The sequence below is a fragment of the Notothenia rossii genome (assembly GCF_949606895.1).
Source record: "Notothenia rossii genome assembly, chromosome: 6".
Taxonomy (NCBI): Eukaryota; Metazoa; Chordata; class Actinopteri; order Perciformes; family Nototheniidae; genus Notothenia; species Notothenia rossii.
The window spans coordinates 20364777-20391206 of NC_136909.1; the positions used below are offsets into that span (position 1 = coordinate 20364777).

At 44.4% G+C, this 26430-nt stretch overlaps 1 protein-coding gene across 4 annotated transcripts; it reads right to left on the reverse strand.

Moving 5' to 3' along the window:
- Nucleotides 1-24496, reverse strand: slc1a3a (solute carrier family 1 member 3a). 4 transcript variants are annotated; one of them, XM_079687587.1, is made up of 10 exons: nt 24342-24496; nt 23554-23770; nt 22566-22703; nt 11621-11825; nt 11420-11462; nt 10714-10979; nt 10397-10630; nt 9816-10010; nt 2971-3105; nt 1-2066 (listed from the first exon to the last, which is right to left on the reverse strand). In XM_079687587.1, the coding sequence occupies exons 2-10, from the start codon at nt 23735-23737 to the stop codon at nt 1859-1861; spliced, it is 1608 nt and encodes a 535-aa protein (XP_079543713.1). In that variant the 5' UTR covers nt 23738-23770; nt 24342-24496; the 3' UTR covers nt 1-1858. The 4 variants fall into 4 exon arrangements, with proteins under 4 accessions (XP_079543713.1, XP_079543716.1, XP_079543715.1 ...); XM_079687590.1 differs by having other exon boundaries at nt 23554-23779; nt 24342-24476; XM_079687589.1 differs by having other exon boundaries at nt 23554-23789; nt 24342-24473.
- Between the last annotated feature and the right edge of the window lie 1934 nt (nt 24497-26430).

Below are 26430 nucleotides of genomic sequence, written 5' to 3' on the forward strand. Positions count from 1 at the left end.
AACTGATTACAAATTTTATTGATAAAAATCCATGCAAGATAGAACTACAAATATTGTTCAAATGTGTGTGTTTGTGTGTGTGTGTGTGTGTGTGTGTGTGTGTGTGTGTGTGTGTGTGTGTGTGTGTGTGTGTGTGTGTGTGTGTGTGTGTGTGTGTGTGTGTGTGTGTTTGCAGGTACATATGAATTCATGTGTGAAACATTCATATCAAAAGAGACACCAGCTACTGTAAACAAAGGAACTATTTCATTTCCTCAAGTTCGTACAGGTAACATAACAATTGGTCCTTTAAATCAGCCAGTTTTGCATTTGTAAAAGGAACTAGAGGGATTATTAGTTTTGATCTTTAGGCAATAGCATTGTAATAACATCTTTACATACAAAATCCTCAAAGAACCTTTTACAATTTAAATCTACAATTAATTTACATGTTTATCTACATTTCTCTATACAAACACAGTATATTCAAAATAATCTTCTATACAAAGCAAAGATTATATAAATGTTGCATTTTTTATGTATATACTTAATATTTTCAAGTAAGCCTAAATGTTAGATACAAAAAGATTAGAAAATAACTCAAATGTGTTACTTTACAACATGCGTTGATATTTAATCAAATGGAATAAAACATTAGATTTAGTTATCTAAAGAGTCTGATTTGAGAAAAAAAGGATTAGAAAATTATATATTCAGCCTACTGAATACCTGGTTTACTAATTTAATACAAAACAATAGTTCGTACTGACATGTGAATGTTTCAACCCAATCATTTTGAGTTAAATCCCCTATAGGGCAAACTCACAATCAAAATTATGATTTCAATAATACAAAAATCACTATTTTCCTTTTTTAGCAGTACTGTTAATGTACGGGTTAGCAATATTTTTTCCGGGCATGGGCAGGTATGATTTGATGAAACTACCCACATTTGACAATAATATTTGGTGTTTTTTTTTTTTTGGTTGATATCTTGATATTATTACAGTTTACATTTTAAGTTGATCAAATGTACAGGTAAAAACACGGCTGAGTGATTTTGGTTTGCCAGTCTTTATGATTGAAATGATTGGTTTGAGCAGTATGTGTCACAAAAAGGGGTTAGATAGTTGCCAAAATATTCTGAAAAGTGTAGCACTTCCTGTGTTGGACTGGTATGTGTGTTTTAGGATAAATTACAGTAGGCCTACATAATCCCTCCACCAAATCGTAGAAAATAAAGCCACTAATGTCCATACAGAAGTTTGCAAATAAGCAGCCCTTTTCCCAAAAAAAGTGGACATGGTCCTCCTATATGTGCATGGTATCAAACACTTTTCCCATGAGTCTCCAAACAGATTTTTCACAACCATTTCACCTACATACATCACCACTCAAACAAAAGAAAAGCAACCATTTTAAAGCCAGAGAAAGTCAAGTTTGGGCGGTAATCTGCTGTGGTGTTAAGACTCACAGCAGTACTGGCCTCTAGTGGGGGAGATCAGTCGTCACAGTTCAGAGAGGAGCTGGATATGGCGTGTCGGCCACAGAGCAACAAGGCTAAGCTAAAGAGTAATTCATTATTGCTGTAATAGCAAATACCTGCCACCCTATGGCAGAAACACATAGTACTCTTAGGAAACATCATAATACAAACTTTTAGAAAAAACAAAGCAACAGTGAACCATCTGTCTCGGAAGCTCACACACATAAGTATAACTCATCTTGGTTGAAATATATTCTAGCTGTAGATCAATTTAATTTGGTCCCTCCACACTTGAGAGACAAAGGTATTCAAATTAAGTAGGGCTTAGTTTGAGAACGTGGTTCAATGCAGTGCAATTGTTTTCCTAAGAATGTAAGCAGCCTGAACAACAATCTACATCTTGGTCTCGCTGTCAGCAGGTCTCTCATTCTCATACTCATTCTCCTGGCAGATTAGCTGGTACGGCTTCTTTTCTGCCTCCTCCACCACCGAGTTTCCCACCTCAGGGTCCTTCTTCTGCAACTCGTGGCGAGACAGGTGCTCCACTATACCTGCACCAATGGAGTCTCCAAGGACATTGGTCATGGTGCGCAGTCGGTCTCTGAGGAAAGATAGTGAACAGGTGAGGACAGGTGGCAGGGAGAAGACAAGAAACGACAAGATGAAACAAGATGAACCATGTCATAACAAGATGAAACGAGACACAACAAGATGAAACGGGACTCACAACACAAAACAAGTTAGAACAAGACACAAACACATGAAACAAGACAACATGAAACAAAAAGAAGACAAAAATGACATGACAAGGGAAGACAAAACGACGAAGAAAGACAATCAGTATGAAATATCAACCAATTTATTTTGGATGTAGAAAATTAAATCTACATGTGTCTGTAAATGTGTGTGAACCAAAAATGATGATAAGTAAACTGAATGGTTTTAATCGCTCCAGGCAATCTTGAAACCACATGAAGCACACAGGCGGTGGATAAGAGGAGAAGGCTTTGCACTGGGTTTGGACCCCGACTGAATAAAAACAGATGGATAGGGGGACGAGGAATGTGATGGGAGTGTCCCTGCAAGCTCTCCTATAATCCATAGTGCAGAGCACACCAATTTGATCCCTATTTACCCCCTAAAATCCCCCTGGGAGGAGTTTAATTGAACTCATACTGCATAATTCTTGAACTACTGTAACATAACAGAGTTTTGCAATCACACTGCTCATGTGCAATATGAACATTGTATTATGTATTATTGTTTTTACTGGCTTCTAGTCCACTTGCGTTTATATTGCCTTCCCTGTACCTTTGCTGTTACTCTGTGAATCCCCTCGCTATGGGAGGGATAATGGATTTCATATTCCTGATGTTACCTCAACCCTCTTAACTAACTTATCTTATTTGAATAGCATTTACCAGTTTCTATAAAATGCTAACCAAATGTTTGTTTTGTGTGTTCATTTTCGTTGGATGCTCTGCCTCTATATATCAGACACTTACAAGAACCAATCAACAGCGATGATAAGCGAGATGTCATCAGTGGGAAGGCCTACAGACGTTAGCACTATCACCATGGTGACCAGTCCTGCCTGAGGGATTCCAGCTGCTCCGATACTGGCTGCTGTGGCTGTGATACTGTTGGGAAAAAGTGCAATTTTTTTTTTAAATTGTCATTCATTTTCAGTGAAACTTTAAAAGACAGGTCCCTTTATTGAACTCCAACCCCTCCTTGGTAATATGATTAAAGAGGGTCACTTGTAATTCATTCATTTGGCTGAAATACTATCTGCCATCAAGCCCTGGTCAAAAAGCTGCAACATTACATTACATTGCATTGCATTTAGCTGATGCTTTTATCCAAAGCGACTTACAATAAGTGCATTCAACCAAGAAGATACAAACTTGAAGAAAGCAGAATAATATAAGTACATCAGGTTTCATAGAGCCAAAACATTTCAAGTGCTACTCAACTGGCTTTAGATAAGCCAGTCCTTTATTAGTATATAGTGCTTTGTTAGTAATTCTATCGCTCGAAGGGGAGTCGAAAGAGATGAGTTTTCAGTCTGCGCCGGAAGATGTGTATGCTTTCTGCTGTCCTGATGTCAATGGGGAGCTCATTGCTGGAGTGGATTCCACTGCCCTCTTCTCAGAGCTGGTCCAAATTCCTGGAGTGGATCCCACTGCCCTCTGCTCAGAGCTGGCCCAAATACCTGGAGTGGATTCCACTGCCCTCTGCTCAGAGCTGGCCCAAATACCTGGAGTGGATTCCACTGCCCTCTGCTCAGAGCTGGCCCAAATACCTGGAGTGGATTCCACTGCCCTCTGCTCAGAGCTGGCCGCAATACCTGCAGTGGATTCCACCGCCCTCAACCAGTGGCGTCAATTCAGCCAAAGCTAAGGTATGGCAAGGTTACTAGTCACATGACTTAACTACAGTATCAATCAATATACATGCCCAGCAAATAATCATAACAAAAGTGACAAGTCTGCTATGTAGCTTTTCTGTGTGGTTAGGAAAATTTGAACTTTTTCAAATGCAGCCTCACTCACATCCCGCTAGCGCAAGTAACTATGGACACAAACACTTAACTACGCACGTCAATCAATCAATTCAGTCAAATGCGCCGTTACGCATCCGTTTTCAGCACCATGGATAGCAAGCGGCAGGGTTAGACAGCAGTAATAGCCTTTCTGACACAATTTCACTCTTTCTGTTCACTTCATTGACTATGTAATTGCAACAATATCACGTGAACATACCAGGTAAACTGCTGTAAACTGTTAAAGTCCAAATATAAAGAGGAGAGGGAGGGAGGGAGGGAGGGAGAGAGGAGAGGGAGGGAGGGAGAAGAAAAGAGAAAGAGAAATCATATTAATAAGATGTTTGGGTATCTTACTTTGAGATTAACTTTATTAATTATTCCACAAGTGGATAACGGCGGGTCCTCAAAGCAGCAAAGTTATTGACGAGTTCATCTGCGTCCAGGGATTTTACGACAGCAGGCTCAACAGCCATCAACATGAGGTTTGTGAGCCTGTCATCGCACATTACCCCGCATAACACTTGCACCATCGTAGCATTGTGCAACACACAGCTGAATATCTAAACTCGATAATTCCTTTATTATTTTCTGGGCCAGGGATTCAGCTGTCAGGTCCTTCATGTGATAGGTTCCAATGGCTCTTTCCTTTATAATCCCGTCATGTACATAACGGATCAAAATGGCCAGCTGCTCCTTCTTAGACAGGTCTTTCGTTTCATCCACTAACACTGAAAAGTACCGTGCTTCTCCTACTTCATTTATGATTATACTTCTGATATTTTCCCCAATAACTCTCACCATATCATTCTGGGCTTCTGGGGAAGAATAGTGCGCATACCTGCGTTCCTGTTTGCTTTTCACGTCATCTGTTGCAATAACGTCCAAAAGTTCAAGGAAATTTCCTTTATTTTCATCCTCATCTCTCTCGTTGTGGCCACGGAGAGGGAGGGCCTGTCTTCCCAGAAATGACGTGATTTTGAACAAGGATTTGACGTGAGCCCGGTTCTCCTGCACCTCATCTGTCCTGTTTGCGTCAATCCGACTTGCGATGGATTCCTTATGTCCGCTGATCACAGCCTTAAAGTTAGACCACGCTAATGCAGCACAATTGTGTCTACTGCTCCCTTGATGATCCCGGAGATTTTTTTTCATGTTCTTCCAACATGTGTATCCAGTGTCTATGAACACACGCAGTCCATGCCTGTCACCTGTTAAAGTTGAGGCTCCTCCAAAATGACGGCATGCAAAGCAATAAACTGCATCTTCTTGCGCAGAATATTCAACCCAGTCATATTCCTGATACACACTGACATTAAAGCGTCTTCCATTTCTAGTTGGGAAGTGGGTCAAACGAGGACGCCTGAGTCCGTCTGTTTTACATCCACTAATATCCTTCTTCTCTGCTCCAGTTGACCCAGAGGCTGCTACTGCTGCTGCACCCGGGCCTTGACCTTCCTTATCGCTGTCCACGTCTGATCCAGCTCTTTCAATCTGAGAAATTGGTGGGGACTCAGACTCGGATTCAATTCGAGAAGTCGGTGTGGACGAGTTCTCAGCCTCCATGCATGTAGTCTCCGTCTCCCTGTTAGCATCTGCATCCCCGGCGCAGGTGCTGGAGTGGCTAACAGCCTCGTTAACAGCTTGAATCCCACCTTCACTACCTGGTCCTTCTCCCTCTGCTGCTGGGGCAACATTGGAGCCATCACCTTCACCTGCCTTTTTTTTGATAAAAAAAGATTCTAAAGTTCTTTGCTTTCTTTTCATTTTAGTTAATTAGCTTAGCCGAAAAATAAAAAAAACCGCGATAACATGACCCGCTCTGACCTCCGGCGGCTTCTCGTCAGGAGATACCACATTTCAAGATAGGGAGGGGGGATACGTTACGATAAGTATTGGGAAAGATAATATCTAGACTAGAGAAATCGATTGTGTTGTTCTGATTTTCATTTGTATTTAATTTATATGTATTAAATAATAGAATAATCAATACAAATTGACACAGAGTAATTCCATAAATTTATTTTTTTAAAACGAACATTTACATTTTCCCCTGGAGCCAAGGTGTGGCAGCTGCCATACCTTGCCATACCCAATTGACGCCTCTGCCCTCAACCACCAAAAACTGATAATAACACACTTCCTTCCACCTCCTCTCCGCTCCTCCCCCCCATCTCACATTCCTCCCCGCACTGTCAACCTGGACAACCTCTCACCTCTTCAGCCTGTGACCATACCACGTCCCTCCCACTCAACTAATATTGCCCTCCTTAACATCCCATCACTCAACAAGAAAGCCCTCATCCTCCATGAACTAATCTTGGAAAAATCCCTTGATTTCCTTCTGCTCACCGAAACCTGGCAACAGCCCGATGACTTCTTCTCCCTCAACCAAACATCCCCCCCTGGCTTTAAATACATCACTAAACCCCGCCCCTCCCGCCGTGATGGCGGCCTTGCTGTAATCCACAATCAGAACATCCAGATCACAGAACTAACCCTCCCCTCAGTATCATCCTTTGAATTCATTGCCTTCAAAGCCCCTCCCTCACTGACAGTCATCCTCATCTACCGGCCTCCTAAACCTCATCCCTCCTTCCTCTCCGATTTCACTGAGTTCCTCACACTTGCCTCATCCCTGTCCCAACGTCTGTTACTACTTTGTGACCTCAACATTCACATTGACTCACCCACCTGCAAGCTGGCATCCGAATTCACAACCCCACTGGACAATTTCTCTATCACCCAACATGTCACCTTCCCCACCCATGACAAAGGACACATTCTTGATCTCGTCTGCTCTACCAACCTCCCAGTGATTGACCTCGACCCTTGCCCATTTCCCCTCTCCGACCACAAACTCATACAATTCACCATTGCCTCCCCCACCCGAAACCCCTGCCCACCCAGAAACATCACCTTCCGTAATCTACACTCCATTGACCATAACCATCTCTCTGAACTGCTATCGTCTAACCTCCCCCTGGACGCAACCCTCAGCTCACCTGATGATCTGCTCAACCACCTCAACTCCACCCTACTCACCTCCCTCAACACTTTAGCCCCCCTCAAAAATAAAACTGTTACTTTAAAGACCTCCTCACCCTGGTTCACACCCGCACTGCGTAAAATGAAGCAGCGAGGCCGCCAACTTGAACGTCTTCATCAAGAAATCATCCCTCACAGTCCATTACATAAGCTACAAACTCCATCTCAATGCATACAGAGATGCTCTTATTGCCGCTAAATCTGCCTACCTCTCCAACATCTTCACTGACCCCTCCCGTAACCCCAGGACCCTCTTCTCCACAGTTAACAAGCTCTTCAAACCTCGTGCTGATAACCTCCCTACTTCTACTTCTGCTACTTGCAGCTCATTCCTCCAGTTTTTCGCAGACAAAATTAACACCATTAACCACTCCTTCTCAGCTCCATCTGATTTACAAGCGTCTCCCCCAACCTCCACCGCTACCATTTCTCCCCCCATCTCCCTTGACCTCCTGACTCCTCCTCCCCAGCGCCGCCTTTCCCAGTTCAACCTTGTCACCCCACTTGAAATACTCCATCTGATCGGTTCCTCAAATCCCACAACCTGCTCCCTTGACCCTCTACCCACTCCTCTCCTGAAGTCCCGCCTCCCCGTCCTCTGCCCCTATCTTGCTAACCTTTTCAACTCCTCGCTGTCCCATGGAACCGTCACCTCTGCCTTCAAAACTGCTGCCGTTACTCCAATCCTCAAAAAACCTGGTCTTGATCCCTCCTCCCTCACTAATTACCGCCCCATCTCCAACCTACCATTCCTCTCAAAAACTCTTGAACGCATTGTAGCCAAACAAATTCACTGCCATCTCCAAACCAACCAGCTTTATGAACCCCTTCAGTCTGGATTTCGTCCTCACCACAGTACAGAAACTGCACTCGTCAAAGTCCTCAATGACCTCCTCACCTCTGCTGACACTGGTTCCCTCAATATTCTCATCCTCCTCGACCTGAGTGCAGCCTTCGATACCGTGAGCCACAACATCCTGCTCACCCGACTCAGGGACATTGGTATTGAAGGTATTGCACTCAGATGGCTCCAGTCCTACCTCACTGAACGATCCCACTTCATCTCCCTCCCCAACCACTCTTCTGCCACAGCTTCAGTCACCCAAGGTGTTCCTCAAGGATCAGTACTTGGACCCCTCCTTTTCATCATTTACATCCTGCCCCTAGGTCAGATACTCCGCCACTTCAACCTGGACTTCCACTGCTATGCTGATGACATTCAGATCTAACTCAGCACCAAATCCCTCCATAACCCACCCCTTACCCACATCGATTCCTGTCTGACAGCTATTAAAACTTGGATGCAACATAACCTCCTCAAACTGAACAGCAACAAAACAGAACTCCCCCTTATTGGCTCCAAATCCACCCTCCGCAAGGTCACTAACATAACACTCACCATCGATGGCACCATTGTTTCCCCCTCCAATCAGGCACGCAACCTTGGCGTAATCTTTGACCCCACCCTCTCCCTCGAACCTCACATCCGCCAAACAGTCAAAACCTCATTTTCCCACCTCCGCAATATTGCAAAAATCCTACCGTCTCTCACCCGCCCCGCAGCCGAACGACTAATCCATGCCTTCATTTCCTCCCGCCTTGATTACTGCAACTCACTTCTTTACGGGTTCAAAATGCAGCTGCACGTTTCCTCACACATACTAAATCATGGCATCACATAAGCCCAGTCCTCAAAGAGCTCCACTGGCTTCCTGTCTCCCATCGAATCAATTACAAAATGATGGTCCTCACCTACAAAGCACTCCACCATTTGGCCCCCCCTTATCTCACAAACCTTCTCACTCCTTATCAACCCCCACGGTCCCTCAGATCCACCGCAGCCGGACTCCTATCCATTCCCACATCCACACTCTGCAGCTTTGGGGACAGAGCCTTCTCAGTGGCAGCTCCTAGGCTCTGGAATTCCCTCCCCCAAGATCTCCGTGACTCTGAGTCCCTCACAGTCTTTCAGTCCCGCCTCAAAACACATCTTTTCAACTCTGTCTACCCATAAGCCCCCCTCCTCTCAATCAACTTCCTCTTGACTGCCTTTTTATTTATTTTACTATACTTACTTGTTTGCCTGTCCTTGTTTGTCTACCCTCCCTAATATTGTAAAGCGTCTTTGAGTTGTGAAAAAGCGCTATATAAATAAAATGCATTATTATTATTATTATTATTCCACCATTTTGGATTTGAGGCTTTGAGATGCTTGGTTAAGCAATATCTCTTTACTTAATTAAAGACAAATGTGCCAGTACTAGAAATATTCCAGAGCAGTTCCAGGCATAGTTTACTGGATCAAGTCCTCTCAGGCTCTCTTAACGCCGGATTCATCAATTTTAGAGAAAACATTTTGATAATTGAAAGGAATATTAAAAGAAACTTTCCCCCGCCAGATGTATTGTCCATCTCACTCCCATTTTCTTTGTATATGTGTATCAATGGCCTTTTTCCTGAAATGTGCTCAGGCATGTAAGACACCCTGTTGCCTTATTGCTTGACTAATATTGTGTGTTGTTTATTTCTCACTTATAGATATAGTGAGAAATACATAGCCAAGGCTATGTATGGACCCTGTTGATAGGGTCATAGACACAAAATGGACAGGTAGGCAGACATTCAATACATTTGACAAGAAGTGTATTGGATTGGATTGTTGAATCCACCTTAAAGTTATTGAATGAATTACAGTATTCATTTATGTTTAAATAGCATACGGTAGATTGTGATGCAGGTGCTCTGTATATAACTTACCTGATGGTGAGAATCTGTCCAAAGTCAAGGTTATAATTGTTGACCTGAGCAATAAAGATGGCAGCCAGGGCTTCATACAGAGCTGTTCCATCCATGTTTATGGTGGCGCCAACAGGGAGCACGAAACGGGTCACACGCTTGTCCACCTTGTTATTTTCCTCCAGGCATTTAAAAGTAATGGGCAATGTGGCAGAGCTTAGGAAGGATATAGGGAGAGGATGGATTTTTTTTTTTAAAACAGCAAAACAGAGACATAGCCTATTATGAATAATCAACCACCTCTTTATGACTCTCATCTGACCACGTGTGGGTTTAAGCATCAAGAAGGCTGACAACATACTAAGTCCAAAATCAATGCTCTAGTAATAATCTAACAAAGCAACTATTGCCGTTTTGAAATGCATAATATCAGGAAAATGTAAAATACATTATTAAAGTATTTTTTGGGCAATTAATATACTTTTTATCATCCAGTATTGAAGTATTACATTGTATTAAGGAAGATTATAATACATTCTATCTTGACCGTTCAGTCTGTGAAGTCTTTAGTTGCTCTTAAGTTATATAACACAACCACATACCTTGAGGATGTTCCCAGAGCGGTGATGAGCGCCTGCAGTAGCCCGCCAATGAAAACAAATGGGTTCTTCCTGGTTACGAGGAAGTAAAGTGTTGGCAAGACGAATAGGGCATGAACGAGCAGGCCACAGATGACCGTCACAGTGTACATGGCCAGCTGTCCGCCCATGGATGAGATGTCATCCATCTCCACGATCTTACCAGCGATCAGGAACAGGATACCGATGGGGGCATACCTGAGGATCGATGAGTAATGTAATGAATTTGTAATCCAGACCCAGCATTTTATTTTACGTTAGCCTTATCCATCCATCCTTACCACATGATTATGGCAACCAGCCTCATGATGGCTTCATTAAGACAGTCAAAGAAGTCCTTGAGGGGCCGCCCCTGCTCCCCCATGCTCGAGATGATCAGACCAAAGCAGATGGAGAACACAACCAGGCCAAGAGCATTGACTCCATTGACCGCTACAGGCACCGGGATCATCTCCTCCCGGGTCATCTCGCTACCATTAAGTTTGAATATGGTGTCGTTCACAGTCATTTTCACATGGACTATTCTCTTGGCATACTGTGTCTTAAACTGCAAAGACAAATGGGTTAAACAATGATTAATCCTTTTGCAATAACATGTATATGCATGCTTTTATTTAAGAACTATATTTGACTTTTTAAAGATATCCTATATCTAAATTGCTGTATATTAAGATCTGTTTTAATAAGGAGGTTGAAGTGGCCTTAGTTAGCATCTCAGCTGTGTAAGCATGGGTACTGGACATGTGATATGCTTTGATAATGATGGCAAATTCAGATTTAGTTGCTTAATAATTTAATTTCCAGTGCAACAGAGATCTCCAGTAAGCAGTTTAAAGTTCACATGAATGAAATTTGCAATACCCTGTACCTGAGAGGCTTAACCATAGCAGCATGTTTACTTTAATGGGCTTAAGCAAGATCATTTAGAAACAAATCATTATGTAACTGAAGGAAAAAGATAAAGAATGGATGTGGTGAGAGGGTTACCTGTTTGGTGCAAGCCTCCACAAGGTTAGGGGGAAACATATTTCTAGAGAAATAGAAAATAGGTAAATTTGTATTAGGATTTACAAATAACAAATAGACATTTTCTAAAAAAACATGCAATATATAGACTATTTGGGCCAGAATAAGTGTACCGGAGTTCTCTTGTGACTGTGTTTTGTTGTCCCATAAATGTGTGTGTACCTGATTAAGTCCAGGAAGGCGTCAGCAGGGCTGATCTGCTCAATCTTCTGCTGGTTGGTGAACTCATCCTTTGATCCTTGTCCAGGATGAATAATGAGCACCATGACGATACCAATGAACACAGCAATAACAGTGGTGGTGGTGTAGTACACAACTGCCCGCATACCCATTTTCCCAGAAGCACGGCCGTCCAGAGCTGCCATACCTGAGAAGGACATTGTCTACATTAATGTATCAGTACAAAAGGTTATATCCTCAATAGAGTTTTTTAAAGTATTTATCTGCTGGTAGCTGTACTCATTATCAGAATTATGGAAATACTTTCAAGCTGTAGACATTTCAGTTCCTAGCAGCAACAGCACTGTACTGTTAGCAGCTTTATTTGGTCTCATGTTGCATACTGTACATGAGAGTAAGCATGTGTTTAAAAAACAATATAATCATCTCAAAGTTCAGTTACTGTCATAATAAATACTGCAACTTTTCTATTGTTCTACATAATGGAAAAAAAAACTCCCTTTCATCTTTAGTCATGCTGCCTTGTGACCTTACAGTTTGCATAGATGTGTCAGTTACTTGTGTCCCTAAGAGCTTACAGTTGATCTGGGAAAAGGTGCTGTGATTATAGGTGGAATACACCCATCTGTATTATCTGCCTTGATATCTGTGGAAACAAAGAGCGGCAGGGAACACAATCTGGCTCTGACCTTTACTGGAAAACAACACCTACTGTACAGCACCCATGAGGAGATCTAGTATACATTATCTGACTTTAAATACAGATACAATATTATAGCTACAGGGAGAAACTCTGTAAAAACAAGCCAATACAATTTAGATTTTGTGGTTTTGATAGTTGGGCAAAAAGCTTCACCTATAGTAGGGTTGGCCTCATTTAAATATTTTCTTTTATTTGATCATGTAACAGTGATGCATGTCTCCAAGTGTGACATTAGTTTGTTTTGAACTCAGAGACTGTTAGTTAAAGATTAACAGTCTGAGCTCCATTGAATATGTGTGAGGGCAAGGTGACTAACAGAGCTATGATTTATGCAGAAAAAGATTCTTGCAACATAATACAAAAGCTGATGATGAATTTCCAAGGAAATATTTAGCTCCCTGTTACAGTATGTTGGGTAATAACTCCTACAGGAATCAATTTTGGGTTGCTTGAGAAATAGTTTCCACAAAGCTTGTTTTCGGTTAAGAATTGACAAACCTCCACTGGAGAAAGTGACGTTTAATCGGAGCCAGAGGAGAGTTTGAAGACGTCACAGAGCCTGGAAGCTAAACCGTTGTCTACAACTCTAATAGCATTAAACACAGGTCAGGATAGTGATGGTAAACAGAAAGACATGCCATTCAGGAAACTGGATTTAGAAAGGGACAAGCTGCCTCAATAGACTTGACTTTTCCGTTTCAATGTGTCAGTTCCTATTATGGCTATTGTCTTCCTTTATTCAGAGCTTTATGAGGCAAAGCAGGCTTGTGTGATGGAAGATATATGTGTTCCTTTTATATGTGGCAAATTGTATGTGTGTGGTGTGTGTTCGTGTGTGTCCCTACTACTGCGCCCCTACTGCCCCTGCTTTGCCCCTCTCCTTTCCTCTTGTCTCAATAGGCCCACGACTAAGGCTTTTATTCTCCTCATCCTTCCCTCCCTCATTTTCTTCTCCCAAATTGTTCACCTCCTCCCTGTACCTCCTTTTGTTTCAGGGTGCCCCCTGGTTCCCCTCCCCTCTTGCCCCCACATCTTTACCTCCCTTCTCTCTTTTTCTTGCACACTGATCTTATTGCTGCAATCCTTTCATAGCCACCCGTTTCCTCCTCCCACCCCTCTGTTCTGCTCTCCTACAATTTCTTTTCTGACAGCCCTGGGAAAACTTGTTGACTTAGTCAGCCCTGCACGCACATAATGATCCCCAGCCTGTTGTCCAGGCAACAACGGACGCAGCCTCACCAATTTCATCCTCTCAAAGGAACAAAAGAAGCGAGTATGAAGGAGAGCGAGGAGAATGACTTTCTTTCTCAAATGGGGAATGTTCATCAAACACAAAAGTAGGCCTACTTTAGAGGGGGGTATAGTTGGGTTTGACCAGAGGGCAATTAACATCCACTGACGACTCACAGTTCTAGCAAGACTTTGCCTCAAGGCATGCAGTCAGAAGATATCTCTACATAATAAAAGAAAACTTACAAGGTAATGTCTTGCAGTGATCGATGGACCAAATAAGACCCTTGCTTCTTACATCATTTATATTGATGATGTTTTTGGTGAATCATTAAAAAAAATGTACATCCACAGAGCTTTAAGAAAGGTCTAGACATTATATTTATAGCACAGTTTGTTCACATTAACTTTGTTCATCACTTAACTTCACCTTTATGTTGCTGCCTTTATTCAATAAGGCTAACTCACAGAGAATCAGTCCAGTCATTTAACCCTTGGCCTTGTCTTGACTCCCAGTCCCTCCACCTCCTTTCCTCCACATGACCTCCTTTGTAATCAGTCTCCTTTTCCTCCTTTTACTGACCACATCCCTTCTTCCTGTCCAGCCCCTTCATGTGTTTCAGCTCTTATTGAAAGGCCTTGAGACAACACATATTTGACGACCAATGCATTGAGCCGTTTATCTGAAGTCTCTCATACATTTGTATCCTTGGTTCCCCTGCCTGCCGGTCCTCTAATCCTGCTTTCCTTCATTTTCTACCTTGCAGGGCCCCTTTTCCCAATTCCCTATTCTGTCTCAGTTTTGGACAGGATCAAAATTCAGAAGCAAATTTCTTCAAACTGAGACAACCCACTTCACAAAGAAACAAAATTCAGCAAGGAGCGTGACACTCAGTTTACACAGGGGCCTCGTGTTTGCAGCAAGGAAGTCAAAGGAGCATAGCTCTGATGCTTTTATCTCCAAAAATATGTTATTTTCAAAGTTTTGCTCTGTCGCATAAATCAATCACAGCTCTAAAATAGAGCTTAATCACATTTATGCTGTATAGGATATTGGTTCCTGTTGGAAAGTTGGTGAATCAAGCCTTTATTTTGGGGTTAAAAACACTGATAAACATACAGCTAAAGTTTTCAAACTCTCTTCAAGATCAATGGTTGCTGTGTTTCTCCAAAGTCACCTAAAACGTCTCATATTACTTTCAAACGAGGTCAAAGTTTAAGCGGAAATCTGAAGACCGTGGGAGAAAAAAGTGAGCCTCAAATAAATGGTGACTAAAACAGCTGTGTTGCAGGAGTTTAGAAAATGTTTTACAGTATTTTAAAAACGATCCTTTTCTCCCATGACAAAGTACAAAACATTTTTTATTCTGATTATTTTTTTGAAAGTCCAAGTAACTTTAAGATAGTGAGTTGCAATGTGTCTGCATATGCAGGTGTGTGTGTGTTTGTGTGTGTTGTTTGTTTTGGTGAAACAGTTACTTTTTACAGTCACAGTTACATAATGCTTTTTCGGTGCTGTTCTTGTTGTGACCTCAGCCCTCAATCTGCTCTACAACATTTCCGACAGCTGGCTGATGTAACCTCTGTGGGATGAAATTAAATGTTAGATGTTGTGTTTGAATTAAGGATAGCAGGGGACTATGGAAGATAACAATAATCACATTTTATATTAACTTAATTTTAGAATGAACACTTAACCATTAAGATATTTGTTCAACTTCATTTTCAAGTAGGTGTTGGGGAAGATTGATGCATTTACTGTTTGAATTTTTTGTGTGCTATGCGCTCTATTTTGATATGCTCTGTAGAAGCAAGGGTTAATGTTAGGGTTATGGTTAGAGTTGTTTCACGCAAAATGACCAGAATAAGTGTAAGGTATTTTATTGGTGCAGTGTAGACTATCCATCAAGTTGCACACAAAATGACGCTATAAAAACAAGAAAATAAATATATATTAAAAAAAATGTCATGTTAAATGTGGGGTATGTAATTTTGGAGAAACCAGCTCGAGTGCGCTAGAATTTGAAAATACACAACCGGAAAAAATCTGCCACTCCCTTACAGAGCCCCTCCTCCAACACACACAAACGCGCACATGACCAATGAGGGCACAAGATAAGTTTGTGCACAGATGGAAGGCTGACAGGCAGGTAGGCCATCCAGTTATTTTAGCCGGGCCGGCTAAAATGATTGGTCGTGCTTTTTACAGTACTACGGCTTCCACAGACTAAATTATTTTATGTATTTATTGTCAAAGCATTTAATATATTCATTGCTATCGGGATGTTAAGAGCATTCCATGGAAAATAACAAAAAGTGTTTTTGAAATCAATTACATACCCCACCTTTAAGTGTGTTATCTGTAATAATAATGGACTTTTATAGTCCTATGAAATCTTTATAGAAAATAATATTGTATCTGATTAGTTCAAAAGGCACATCCCTTAAGACATGAGAAAGGAGCCGTGTGCGGGATGACTTGACAACAGACCGCGCTCTTTGTTGGTGTTGTAGCTGATGTCATGTGACATGATGTCAGAGGATGCTGATGTTACGCCCTGCTGCAGCACAAAGCAGGTTATTATCAGGCAAAGTGTGTCTGTCATCCCTTTAGGAGACGGGCCTGTTGCCCGGTCAATCACTGCTCTGGAGATTTGGTGTCAGTATATCCCGCCTTTGCCAGTCAGTGCTGCTTACGAATGGAAAGTCACATGTTCTACTGTACATATTTGTTTCCATTACAAGTAGAGTCTGGACAAACCCTTTTCCTCAGGGAGAAGGCCTGCCTGCGTGTCGGACTCGCTTTTGTGAACTATGTCAACAGTGACGAATGAACTAATTTCATCCCTTGATTATAACTGAGAAAAAGGCTTTTGTCTTTTGCTCAAACATAGGTCCAAATACATACTGAGTTGCAGAGATCTTTAAGAAACCACAAAGTTACCTAGCCCAACAGCTCTGAATTTCTTATTCAAATTGACAAAATAAAGCTTAGATCACTTTGGTTGTGCTGTATTAAGTTTCAAGAGCATTACAACATGGGCCAAGCACGTGATTGCATGAGGGTTGAAAACATATCATCCTTTATCCGTCTGTATAGCACATGAGGTCATGCCAACACGCACCGCTATGCCCAAAACCAACTAGAGCGTTGGCTGAACAAACAGCTGGCTCACTCAGATGCCAGATATTAGGTAGCCTACACGTTAGTCAGTGGAGCCACAAAACAACAAGCAGCACTGTCACTGGTATTACGATTATACACAGAAAACACATGCTACCTGCAAAACACAAACATAAATCCCACATAAACAATCAACAAATTTGACCTACTTTTTCCAATATGTAAAAAACTGATGCTTTGATTTACTTCAGACCTCTAGGGGACATTGGTGGAATTTATCTAGTGAGGCATCATTCATATAATAGATGCCAGGAAGCCTATAGGTTACTTACGTAACCCCAGTTCTCAGAGTAACATGAAGAGAGATGTCTCACTATGGGATGCGCCTCATCGCGGAGCAAACAGAAGCATCAATCTCATTTACGCCAATTCTGATTGGCGGGTGATCTCAACGTCATCGTCAGGGAATCCACCCCCTATAAGTAGCTTGCGCCACGAGTCCACGACGCATGCGTCATTCAAAATAAGCACCTCTTCTCGCTTCATCATAGCAAGGAGGGCCGTCTGGTGAGACATCTCACTTCATGTTACTCTGAGAAATGGGGTTACGTAAGTAACCTATAGTTCTCATTCATAACACTCCGTTCGATGTCTCACTATGGGAAATCGTAACTCCCGTATTGCCAGACGAGCTTATCTCGAAAATCACCAAACCAACCAGAACCTAACAGGTAGAGCTCTGACTCAGCGGGGCGCCCAGCACTGCTCGGGCCACACTGGGAGCAGAGACGTCTAGCCTGTAAAGGCGGACAAAAGTGAGCGGCGAGGACCAGCCCGTCGCTGCACAAAAGTCTTGGATGGAAACACCCTTGAGCAAACAGCCCAGGGTGTAGCCAGACCCCGAGTCTAAAGAGCACGCAACCCGAAGGTGCCCGCAATTTCCGACTCGTATAGGCCAAAGCAATGGTCTCTACCATTCGGTGGGAGAACCGTCGCCTAGTAACGGGCCTATCCCTGTAAGGGTTAGCCCAGGACACAAAGAGTTGGTCATTATGACACAAAACTCCCTTGATCTGTCCACATAAGTGCATATGCACGGGCTAGACATAGCAAATTCAACTGCTGGCGAAGAAAATTGCCTCAATGTCAATTGGGGTATCTGAACCAACCACCTTAGGATAAAGGTAGGATTGGGCCTCAGCAACACTCTAGTTTGCCCTGGGATGAACTAGGTGCGTGGAGGATGCACAGATAGCGCATGAAGTCACTGACTCGCTTGGCGGATGCCAGAGCCAGTGATTGCACTGTCTTTAGTGACAGATGCTTCATGACAGCTTCTCCCAGAGCCTCAAATGAGGTACGAGTGAGCCCATCTGAAACCACTGTCAAGTCCCATAAGGACACTAGTGACCTGGAAAATCCTGTGCTTCCAATTAGGTCCTGTGGAAATGATAGAATCACTCCACCGGGACATTGAAAAGAGGTGTGTCCTCTTTTAAGGACATCCTTCATCCCCATCTTCCACTTTCAGTCATAACGAGACACAATGGAGGAAACTTTCGCACTCTGAGCAGTGCCCATCGCCCCTCGGGAGACTCACTGTATTCAGATTGCACCACCTACGGGTCAGGTCCATAGGACGAGACACCCCGGGTGTGGGCGAAAACATCGTCCCCCCTGCCCCGGACAGAATGTCCCTGAGGGGGGGGGGGCTGTCATGGCTGACCGCACAGCCACTGATAAATCCCCGCCTGCCAGTACATTACAGGTCAGTGCGGAACTATCAGGATCAATGCGTGGTGCTGTTCTCTCACTCTGGTCAGAGATGGGTTCTCAGAGCCAGGGGTGGGAATGCGCGCGGGGGAACCGGAGGTCAAACGTGCTCGAGTACGCCTACGCCCAACGGTGCGTATAAGACCGCGCATTGAAAGAATAGCTGATAATGAGCATAATCTTTTTAATACGAACAGATTTATCGTGGCTCAGCCGCGACACACCCACAGCTGACTCACAACCATTTGATGTGAAGTCCAGTCTGCATATGGTGATATGCCTCTGGGCAGCAGGGCTGTCCCGAGGTTCGTCACAACTGGTGCATGTCTCACTCTCGAGGAGAGGAGGTGACCGTGGCACCACAAGATCAGTTTGCGTGCCAGCATGTAACTGAGGAGAACGCAAAACCTCCTTAATGGTTTACATACGATATTGTCGTATTATCCATCCTCACGAGGGCATGGTGTCCTCTGAGAGAAGACATACGGCGTTTTAGGGTGGGGAACACCGCTAAAACTCTCGGTAATTTACGTGCGACCGTTGGAGGTTCCTGTTTTTCCAGAAAACCCCCTCCCAGGTCGACTTTTGTAAATACCTCTCCAGCCCGTCAGACATGCGTCCGTGGAGATTCCTCTTTGCAATAAGACAGCACCCATAAGCATGCCCCATACTAGTTAAAGTCGGGTGCAGCCGGCGGCGCAGTGCCATTTTACGCATCTCATAGTGACCACTACTCTGCGCGGGGTTCAGTCTGAGGGCAGCTGTCCAGTGCTGAAACTCCCTCGGGGGAAGTACAGTCTGGGCTGGGAACAACATGCTCCCTTCTGTGTTTATGATGAAACTCAGGTTGAACAGGTGTATTACGGGGACATTTTTCCGTGTAATAACCCCCTGTTTTGACTGTGCGAGAAGCAACCAGTCGTACAGGTAGGTTGCCAGGCGAATACCCTGTTGTCTTAACGGGGTTATCGCGGCTTCCGTACATCGTACAAACCCTCCTGGACTGAGAACAGACCGAAGAGAAGCAGTCCGCACTTGTAAGGGACATCCTGAGATGTAAGTCACAGATATTCCCTTTGTGGGTAATATGCTGGAGTGTGTAAACATGCATCTCCCAGGTTGACTGATGTGAGCCAGTCGTCCTTCTTGTCGCACGAGACATATTAAAGATGTGTGAGTGAGCATTTTGAAGCTGTATCTTTTAAGATATCTGCTTGGAGCTCAATAATCTCAATATTGGCTGAGTTCCGTTCCCTCTTCGTTTGAAAACAGGGAAATACTTGGAATGAGAGCCGCTCTGACTTTGTTCGACGGGTATCACAGATATAGCCTTGTTTTCTATAGGTGAGAGAATCTCCTCTCTCAGAAAACGGGTTGACTCTCTCCGGGCCTGTGAGTACAGAATGCCCGAGAGCGGGGGAGGAGGGGGGGATGACATTGGGTCGGAGGCCGTAGCCTCATGTTACTGTCTCGAGAAAGTCCCCGGCAGACATTGTGAACATCTCCTGCTGATTTCTCTTTAGAGTCTGCAGAGACATGTCTCCCACCCTCAGAGTCTCAATTTTGTCACGTTCTTGGGGTCCTTTCTGAGCACAGTAGTACCTTAATTCGACAATCCCCACCGACACTGCGCATGCGTGTGGTGGTGGTGTTTTTAACAACCTCGGCCGTCACTGCGTTTGCACGTGATGCTGGAGGCTTCACAGTACCAGCCGCCACTGCGTTTTGCACGTGATAGTTGAGGCTTCACAGCACCAGCCGCCACCGTGCTTGCACGTGATAGTGGTGGCTTCAGAGCCCAAGCTGACACTGCATTTGCACGTGACAGTGGAGGCTCCACAGCCCCAGTCGTCACTGCGTCTGCACGTGACGAAGGCGGCTTTAAAACTCCTGTCGCCACTACGCATGCGCGTGGCGAAGGTGCCTTCACAGACCCGTTCTAATGTCCGCCTTTTGAGATGCCGTAGCTGCTCTCAAAAGGGGAACAATAGGTCCAGAAAATAACATAACAATATTTTACAGACATGTGTATTTGTGCACTTGAGGATGGCGTTGAGGCATCTCTCGAGGCAGGAACACATCTGGAGCTGGAGAACGCAGCTCTTTCACAGAGGGGAGAAGAGGAGGCCGTCAGGTTGCTCGCTTCTTCCTTCCCGTCAGGTGGCTGGGGATCTGGGTCGGCTGCTGCCGGAACTGGAGATCTGCTCGGCCATCTCATCCCCGTCTCCTGCCTGGGCTGGGGACTCGGGTCGGGCTGCTGCCTCAGCTGCCTCGGTATCATAAGCCGAGCAGGGTGAGGGGCATTTCGGGCCGGGGGCTGCCGTGAGACCGTTGTAGGTGGCGGCTGGACCCTCCGAGGAAGACAGGGGTGGAGGGCCTCGTCTTCTCTCCTTTTCGACTCCCGTCTCCGCTGTAGTGAGACCAGAGCAGAGCCGAAAATGCCCTCGGGAACGATAGGCATGTCCATCACATCCTTCTTTTCCCGGTCTGGGAGGTTGGTCAGGTCGAGCCACCTGCCTCTCTCCTGCACCACCATCATGCCCATGATCTTGCCCGTGACCTGGACCGCGCTGCGTTGTACCCGGAAGCAAATGTCCGTTACCGCTGCGATCTCGTCCCATAAGGCTGGCCCAGATCCGCTCGCTAGATCCCCGCAGAGCTCTGCCTGGTAGGCAGTTAGCAGCGAGGAGATGTTGAGGGCCCTGGCGGACAACGCTGCGGCTTTGTAGGCTCGATCCGCCAGTGTGGACTGCAGTCGGTCCGCCTTCACCGGTAGCGTGGGGTTCCTGCTCGGTGCAGACGTCATCCTCGGGAGGAGGTGAGCTGCCACCAGCGGTTCCATTGGCGGTATGTGGAGCAGGCCGAGCCTCTCCATACCGTCACAGTCCAGGGAGGAGGCACCCTGGATTGGGGCCTTGTTACTGTAGGGCCGGTCTCTCCAGGAGACCGACACCTCATCCAGCAACTCTGGAAAAACCGGCAGGAGTTGCATCTTTCTCCTCGCTGCTTGGGGCACATTTTTCCCCTCGTAGCGGGACCTAGAGGTCTCCTTGGCCATCTCGGGCCATGAGATGTCTAGCCTGGATGCAGCACGTTGGCACACGGCCTGCAGGTCCACGCTGAGACATGCCGAAGCTGGTGTGCTGTCGCCTGGGGGAGCAGCCATCGCTCCCGGCACTGCAGCCCGAGCTGGTGGCATGAAGACGTCCTCTTCTTGCTCATCTGAGTCGGAGAGTAGGAACTCAGAGGAATCCTCTTCGTTCTCCACGCCTTCCGACTCCAGGATATCGTCCGCGAGTGTGGCCATGGTGAGGTCCAGCTGGGAGCCCCAGCTTGGCGTAGCCAGGGGTCCCAATCTCACGTCTCTCGCTGCTACCGAGTTCCAGCCTGACTCAGGGTGGGACTTTGGCTTCGCAGCTGGCGCTGTAGATGAACCCCAGACCAACACAAAGGTTCGACTTTAGCGGTGGGTGCCCTCGTGTCCTGGTAGCCGTCCGGCGCGCCAGTGTACACGAGGGATCCCATGCTCGCCAGGTTAGCTTGGCTAGCTAGCCGACGGCGGAGGCTCTTTCGGGACAAGCCGGAGCAATGTCCGCACGAGCCGGGGTTATTGACAGCCTCCTGGGCGTGTTCCAGCCCGAGGCAGGACGAGCAGACCTGGTGTGTGTCTGTGTCCGAGATCTTGAACCCACAGGGCCACAGAGCCTTGCAACTGAGTTCCCGGCTCCCCTGGTGTGAGGGAGAGAGGCGTCCATCTTGCCTGCCGTGGTGACGGCGTGGAGAGGGACCGCTCTCAGTAGGAAAGTTGCCGGGGAAAAAATCTAAGAACTCGTCCTTAGTCCGGAGAAAAGCGACGGCGTAGATTTATTTCCGAAAGGGGTATTAACTGGTGTGTTAATAGCCCTTAATTCTTTTCTTATCTGGTATGAGAATAGAAGAAAACGTCCTCGCCGTCGTTAGCTAGCTAACATGTTGTGTTCTTGATGGTCTGTCTGTGTGAAACTTTAAAAGACTACAAGAGTAATAGGTCATATTTATTAATTAATTAAGAAAGTGGAAGATGTCCTAATTTAAATTATATGAACTGATGTTCTTACCTGTGATAAGACTGGAAACCAGCAGGGGCAGCACCAGCATCTGAAGCATTCTCATCAGCAGCTCCCCAGGGAACGAGAAGAACTTCATCTCCCGGTACGACATCTTGTAAGGCCGCAGGCCAAATCCCATGATAGTGCCTGCAATGATAATAAGATGTGGAAGAAAAGTCCAAACCTGATCAGAATTTCAAGACCAGATAATCTAGTTGACACATGTTGTTTGATGTAAGCATATTACAGCAAAATCAAGCATATTTATGAATGGGGGGGGGGCTGAGGTTTGTATTGTAACACAAAAATGCCTTGCAGACTCACATTATAAAATAGAAAATACAGTGTAGTCTGCCTATGGTGCAGGAGAGTTGGGGCTCCGATGATCCAGGTTTAAGCATGAGTAGCATTGTTTCGAGGAATTGCATTTGCTTTGCTCATTGTATATAACTTGATTAACTTTTTTTTTGTGTGATATTCTTCAGTTTCTGAAACCTTATATTCATCTATCAGTTTATCCCCTGCAGCTCTATCCACCAACAGGGCCCAGGTGGTTGACCCGGCAGCCTGAAGTGAAGTTAACTCTATCCTGAATGCAGCAATCAGGATGTGTGTTTGTCATGACATGGTGTAATTCTAGCAGGGTTGCAGATGTGCAGGCGGTGGGTGGGCCTGGCTTACTTCCTACTGAGACCGACTGAAAAGGTTAATGGCAGCAGGTCAAGGGTCAGCTGCCGGGTCAGACTAAGGCCTGCCTGCTAGGTTCATCTGAGGTCCCTTTATTCTCTCATCCTCCACCGTTTGTTTCTATTCTTTTCCTTCTTCCGTCCTGCTACAGGGGAGTTGCTTACACCAGATAGACGTAATGATGAGACAGAAAATCTCCTGCCTTTTTCTGTAAGTGCTAACACATTCTTCTCCAATAATATTCAATCAATTAAATTACCATGTGGTGCCTGGACTAGTCTTACTAGACCAAGAAAAGGTTCTCACTTACCAATAATGACACCAGCGACAGTAAGGATAACAAAGGAATTTCTCATGAAGCATCCTCTCAAATCGTCCTTCGTGATGCTCTCCACTCTCTTCTTGGCCAGCAGGGATCGGGACTGGACCCCGGCCCGGATCTGCTGCAGCCCGCTCCGGGTCCTCTGTGGGTTCTCCCCATTGCTCTGAGTCATAGCTGCTGCTGGGTCTTCAGATGCGTTATTGACCTGCAGGAACTCAAGTTAACTGTAAGGAGGACGCCTTAAAGGTGCTGATGAACCCCTGCTCTTTTTAACACGCATCCTTTGGCTTAAGTATTGTTAAGTGTCCTAGTCGAAAGGGAAGACATATTGTCCTAGCGTTAAAAACATTGATTGACCAAAAAAAAAACAATGATGAAAGGTAGAGAAGCACTTTGTCACACTCTTAGTTAAGTCAGATAATAATAGATTTAAAACACATTTTAAGTTGTGCTTTGTATTATTGATATGCTTAACTCAAAACGCAGCATATAGGAGTGATTACCGGAGCCTAATAATCATGAAACCCCCAAAATATGCATAAAGACATAAATGAAATGCATGCGTCAAGAATGTGTGTGTTTCATTCACAAATGTAAAGGCATGCACACTTCCTTATACGTACACTTGAGTCACTACAACACACGTGTTGTTATGCTGATAAGGATTCAAGGTCTCATACATGCAGATACACACAGTTACAACGGTCAAATGGTAAAATGCATTTGCAGGCACATTTAAAAATGGTAAAATACTAAAATAGAAGTAGTTTCTGTACCTTTAGACTTCAGCAATAAGTTCCTCTGGAGTAATGTTTTCTTTCAGAAGTAAAGTTCTGGTTTAAAACCCAGTGTGAGAGAGACAGAGGAGCTCTTTGGTTGGGAGCTGGTTGGTGTGAGCAACCAGCAATGAAGAGAAAGAGAAGTAAAAAGAGGAGAGGGGGGGGAGAAAAGAGAGGAGGGAGCAGCAGCGAGATGAGGGAATGAAAGGGCCAATAAGAACGGAGGCGGTGCAGTAGAAGAAAAACTAGTCACTCACACAGTGTGGGCTTTTGGGGAGGTGAGGCGGGATCTAAGAAAGTGAGGTAATTTAGAGAAGGAGGGTACTTTTCAGACAGAGGGGAGTTTGACGAATAATGAGCTTTCCAAGCAGGAAAAAGAGAAAGGACCTTCTTATTTCTTCTATCCCTCTCAGCCTTCCTTTCAAATGGTTTTTCACGCTTGAGAAATTCACCCTGATTGAAGATTCCTGTGGAGAGTGAGTCAACAGTGAAGTAAAAGTCCTCAATCAATCACGAAAAAAAATTGAAGTGGATTAGCCATTCATACATTTATTTTGGCACATCTCCAATTGACACACTCATTAATCAATCTGCCTTTTTTTTCTAGATTTAAGTCCATTAGACATTTACATGAGACAAAGGTCACCTTTTTGTCCATGAAAACAGTGGAGTTTTTAGTTAGGCGGAGCTAAACCGAACGGGTAAATGTTTACCAAGTTCCAGTCACAACTCGCGCTCTGAAACCTTTTGCTATAAACAAACAATCTGTTCAAACAGTGATGAATGTTTAGAATTTTGGAGGAATTTTGCAAACTGAATGCTTCTGGGACAGTAAGTTAAATGTGTGTCATTTAAACATAATGAATACTTTAGCAGAGGAGACATTGGTCAAGAAAAACACTCCCACAGAGGATCAACCAAACACAAGCAGCTGACAACCGGGAGCAAAATTAAGGAATTTAGAGTTTGGCATGTGTGATGCATTGAATGCTGAGGGTGTGTATTTAAAAATATGTATGTTTTTCTTGTGCATTTGTGTATGGTTGGGTTTATGTGTCTGGGTAAAAAAGTGGGGGAGAGAGTAAGTTGGAGAGGTACAGCTGAAGACATCCTGTCTGACTCATTGCAAGGGAATTCATGTTTGGCATAGTTGTTGTGAAATGTTTCAACCGTCAGTCTACATTGGCATTGACACACACACACACACACACACACACACACACACACACACACACACACACACACACACACACACACACACACACACACACACACACACACACACACACACACACACACACACACACACACACACACACACACACACACACACACACACACACACACACACACACACACACACACACACACACACACACACACACACACACACACATACCCTGCTACTTATGAGCTAAGATAAGTTATATAACCTCTGGAAGAATAATATCACCAAAGTATCCTTCCAGGGTTTGCTGTGTGGAGATCAGAGCTGTTTCAACACAGTTCCACTGTGTTTGAGTGATTCAAGGCACCGACTATTTCCATTCAGCAGTTATATATATATATTGTTTACATGCACAGTTAATCACAATAATGCACAGTTATTGGTTTGGACTGATTCTTCCCTTTGTGTAGAGAAAGATAATTGTGTCTGCAAGAGATTTTGTTTTAAAGCATGGGACACTTTTTGTCTTTAGCTGCTTTCTAGTGCTATAGACCCATTGCCTCTGAGTTCCACTGCAATATAATTTCAGAAAATTACATTTAAATTAACCATTAGATTGACTTAAAGTAGAATCTGGTCTTAAATGTATTATTGTGTTGAAACAAACATGTGTATGAAAACAAGCATGTGAGCATACACTGCTGACAAAGTGGTGTTTGCCATGTTGCTAATACTTTTAGACTGTAATGATTATTCATGATATAATGCAGCAACAAAGTAAAGCATCAAGTTGTCGGTGAAATCATCGTTCCTCCGAGATGCTTGGATAACCATCATTAGTTCTAACAAACAAGCAATTACTGTCTGAATTGCAAGCAGAGAATCTGTTCTGCTGCTCCATCGTCCCCTGGGCCCCGG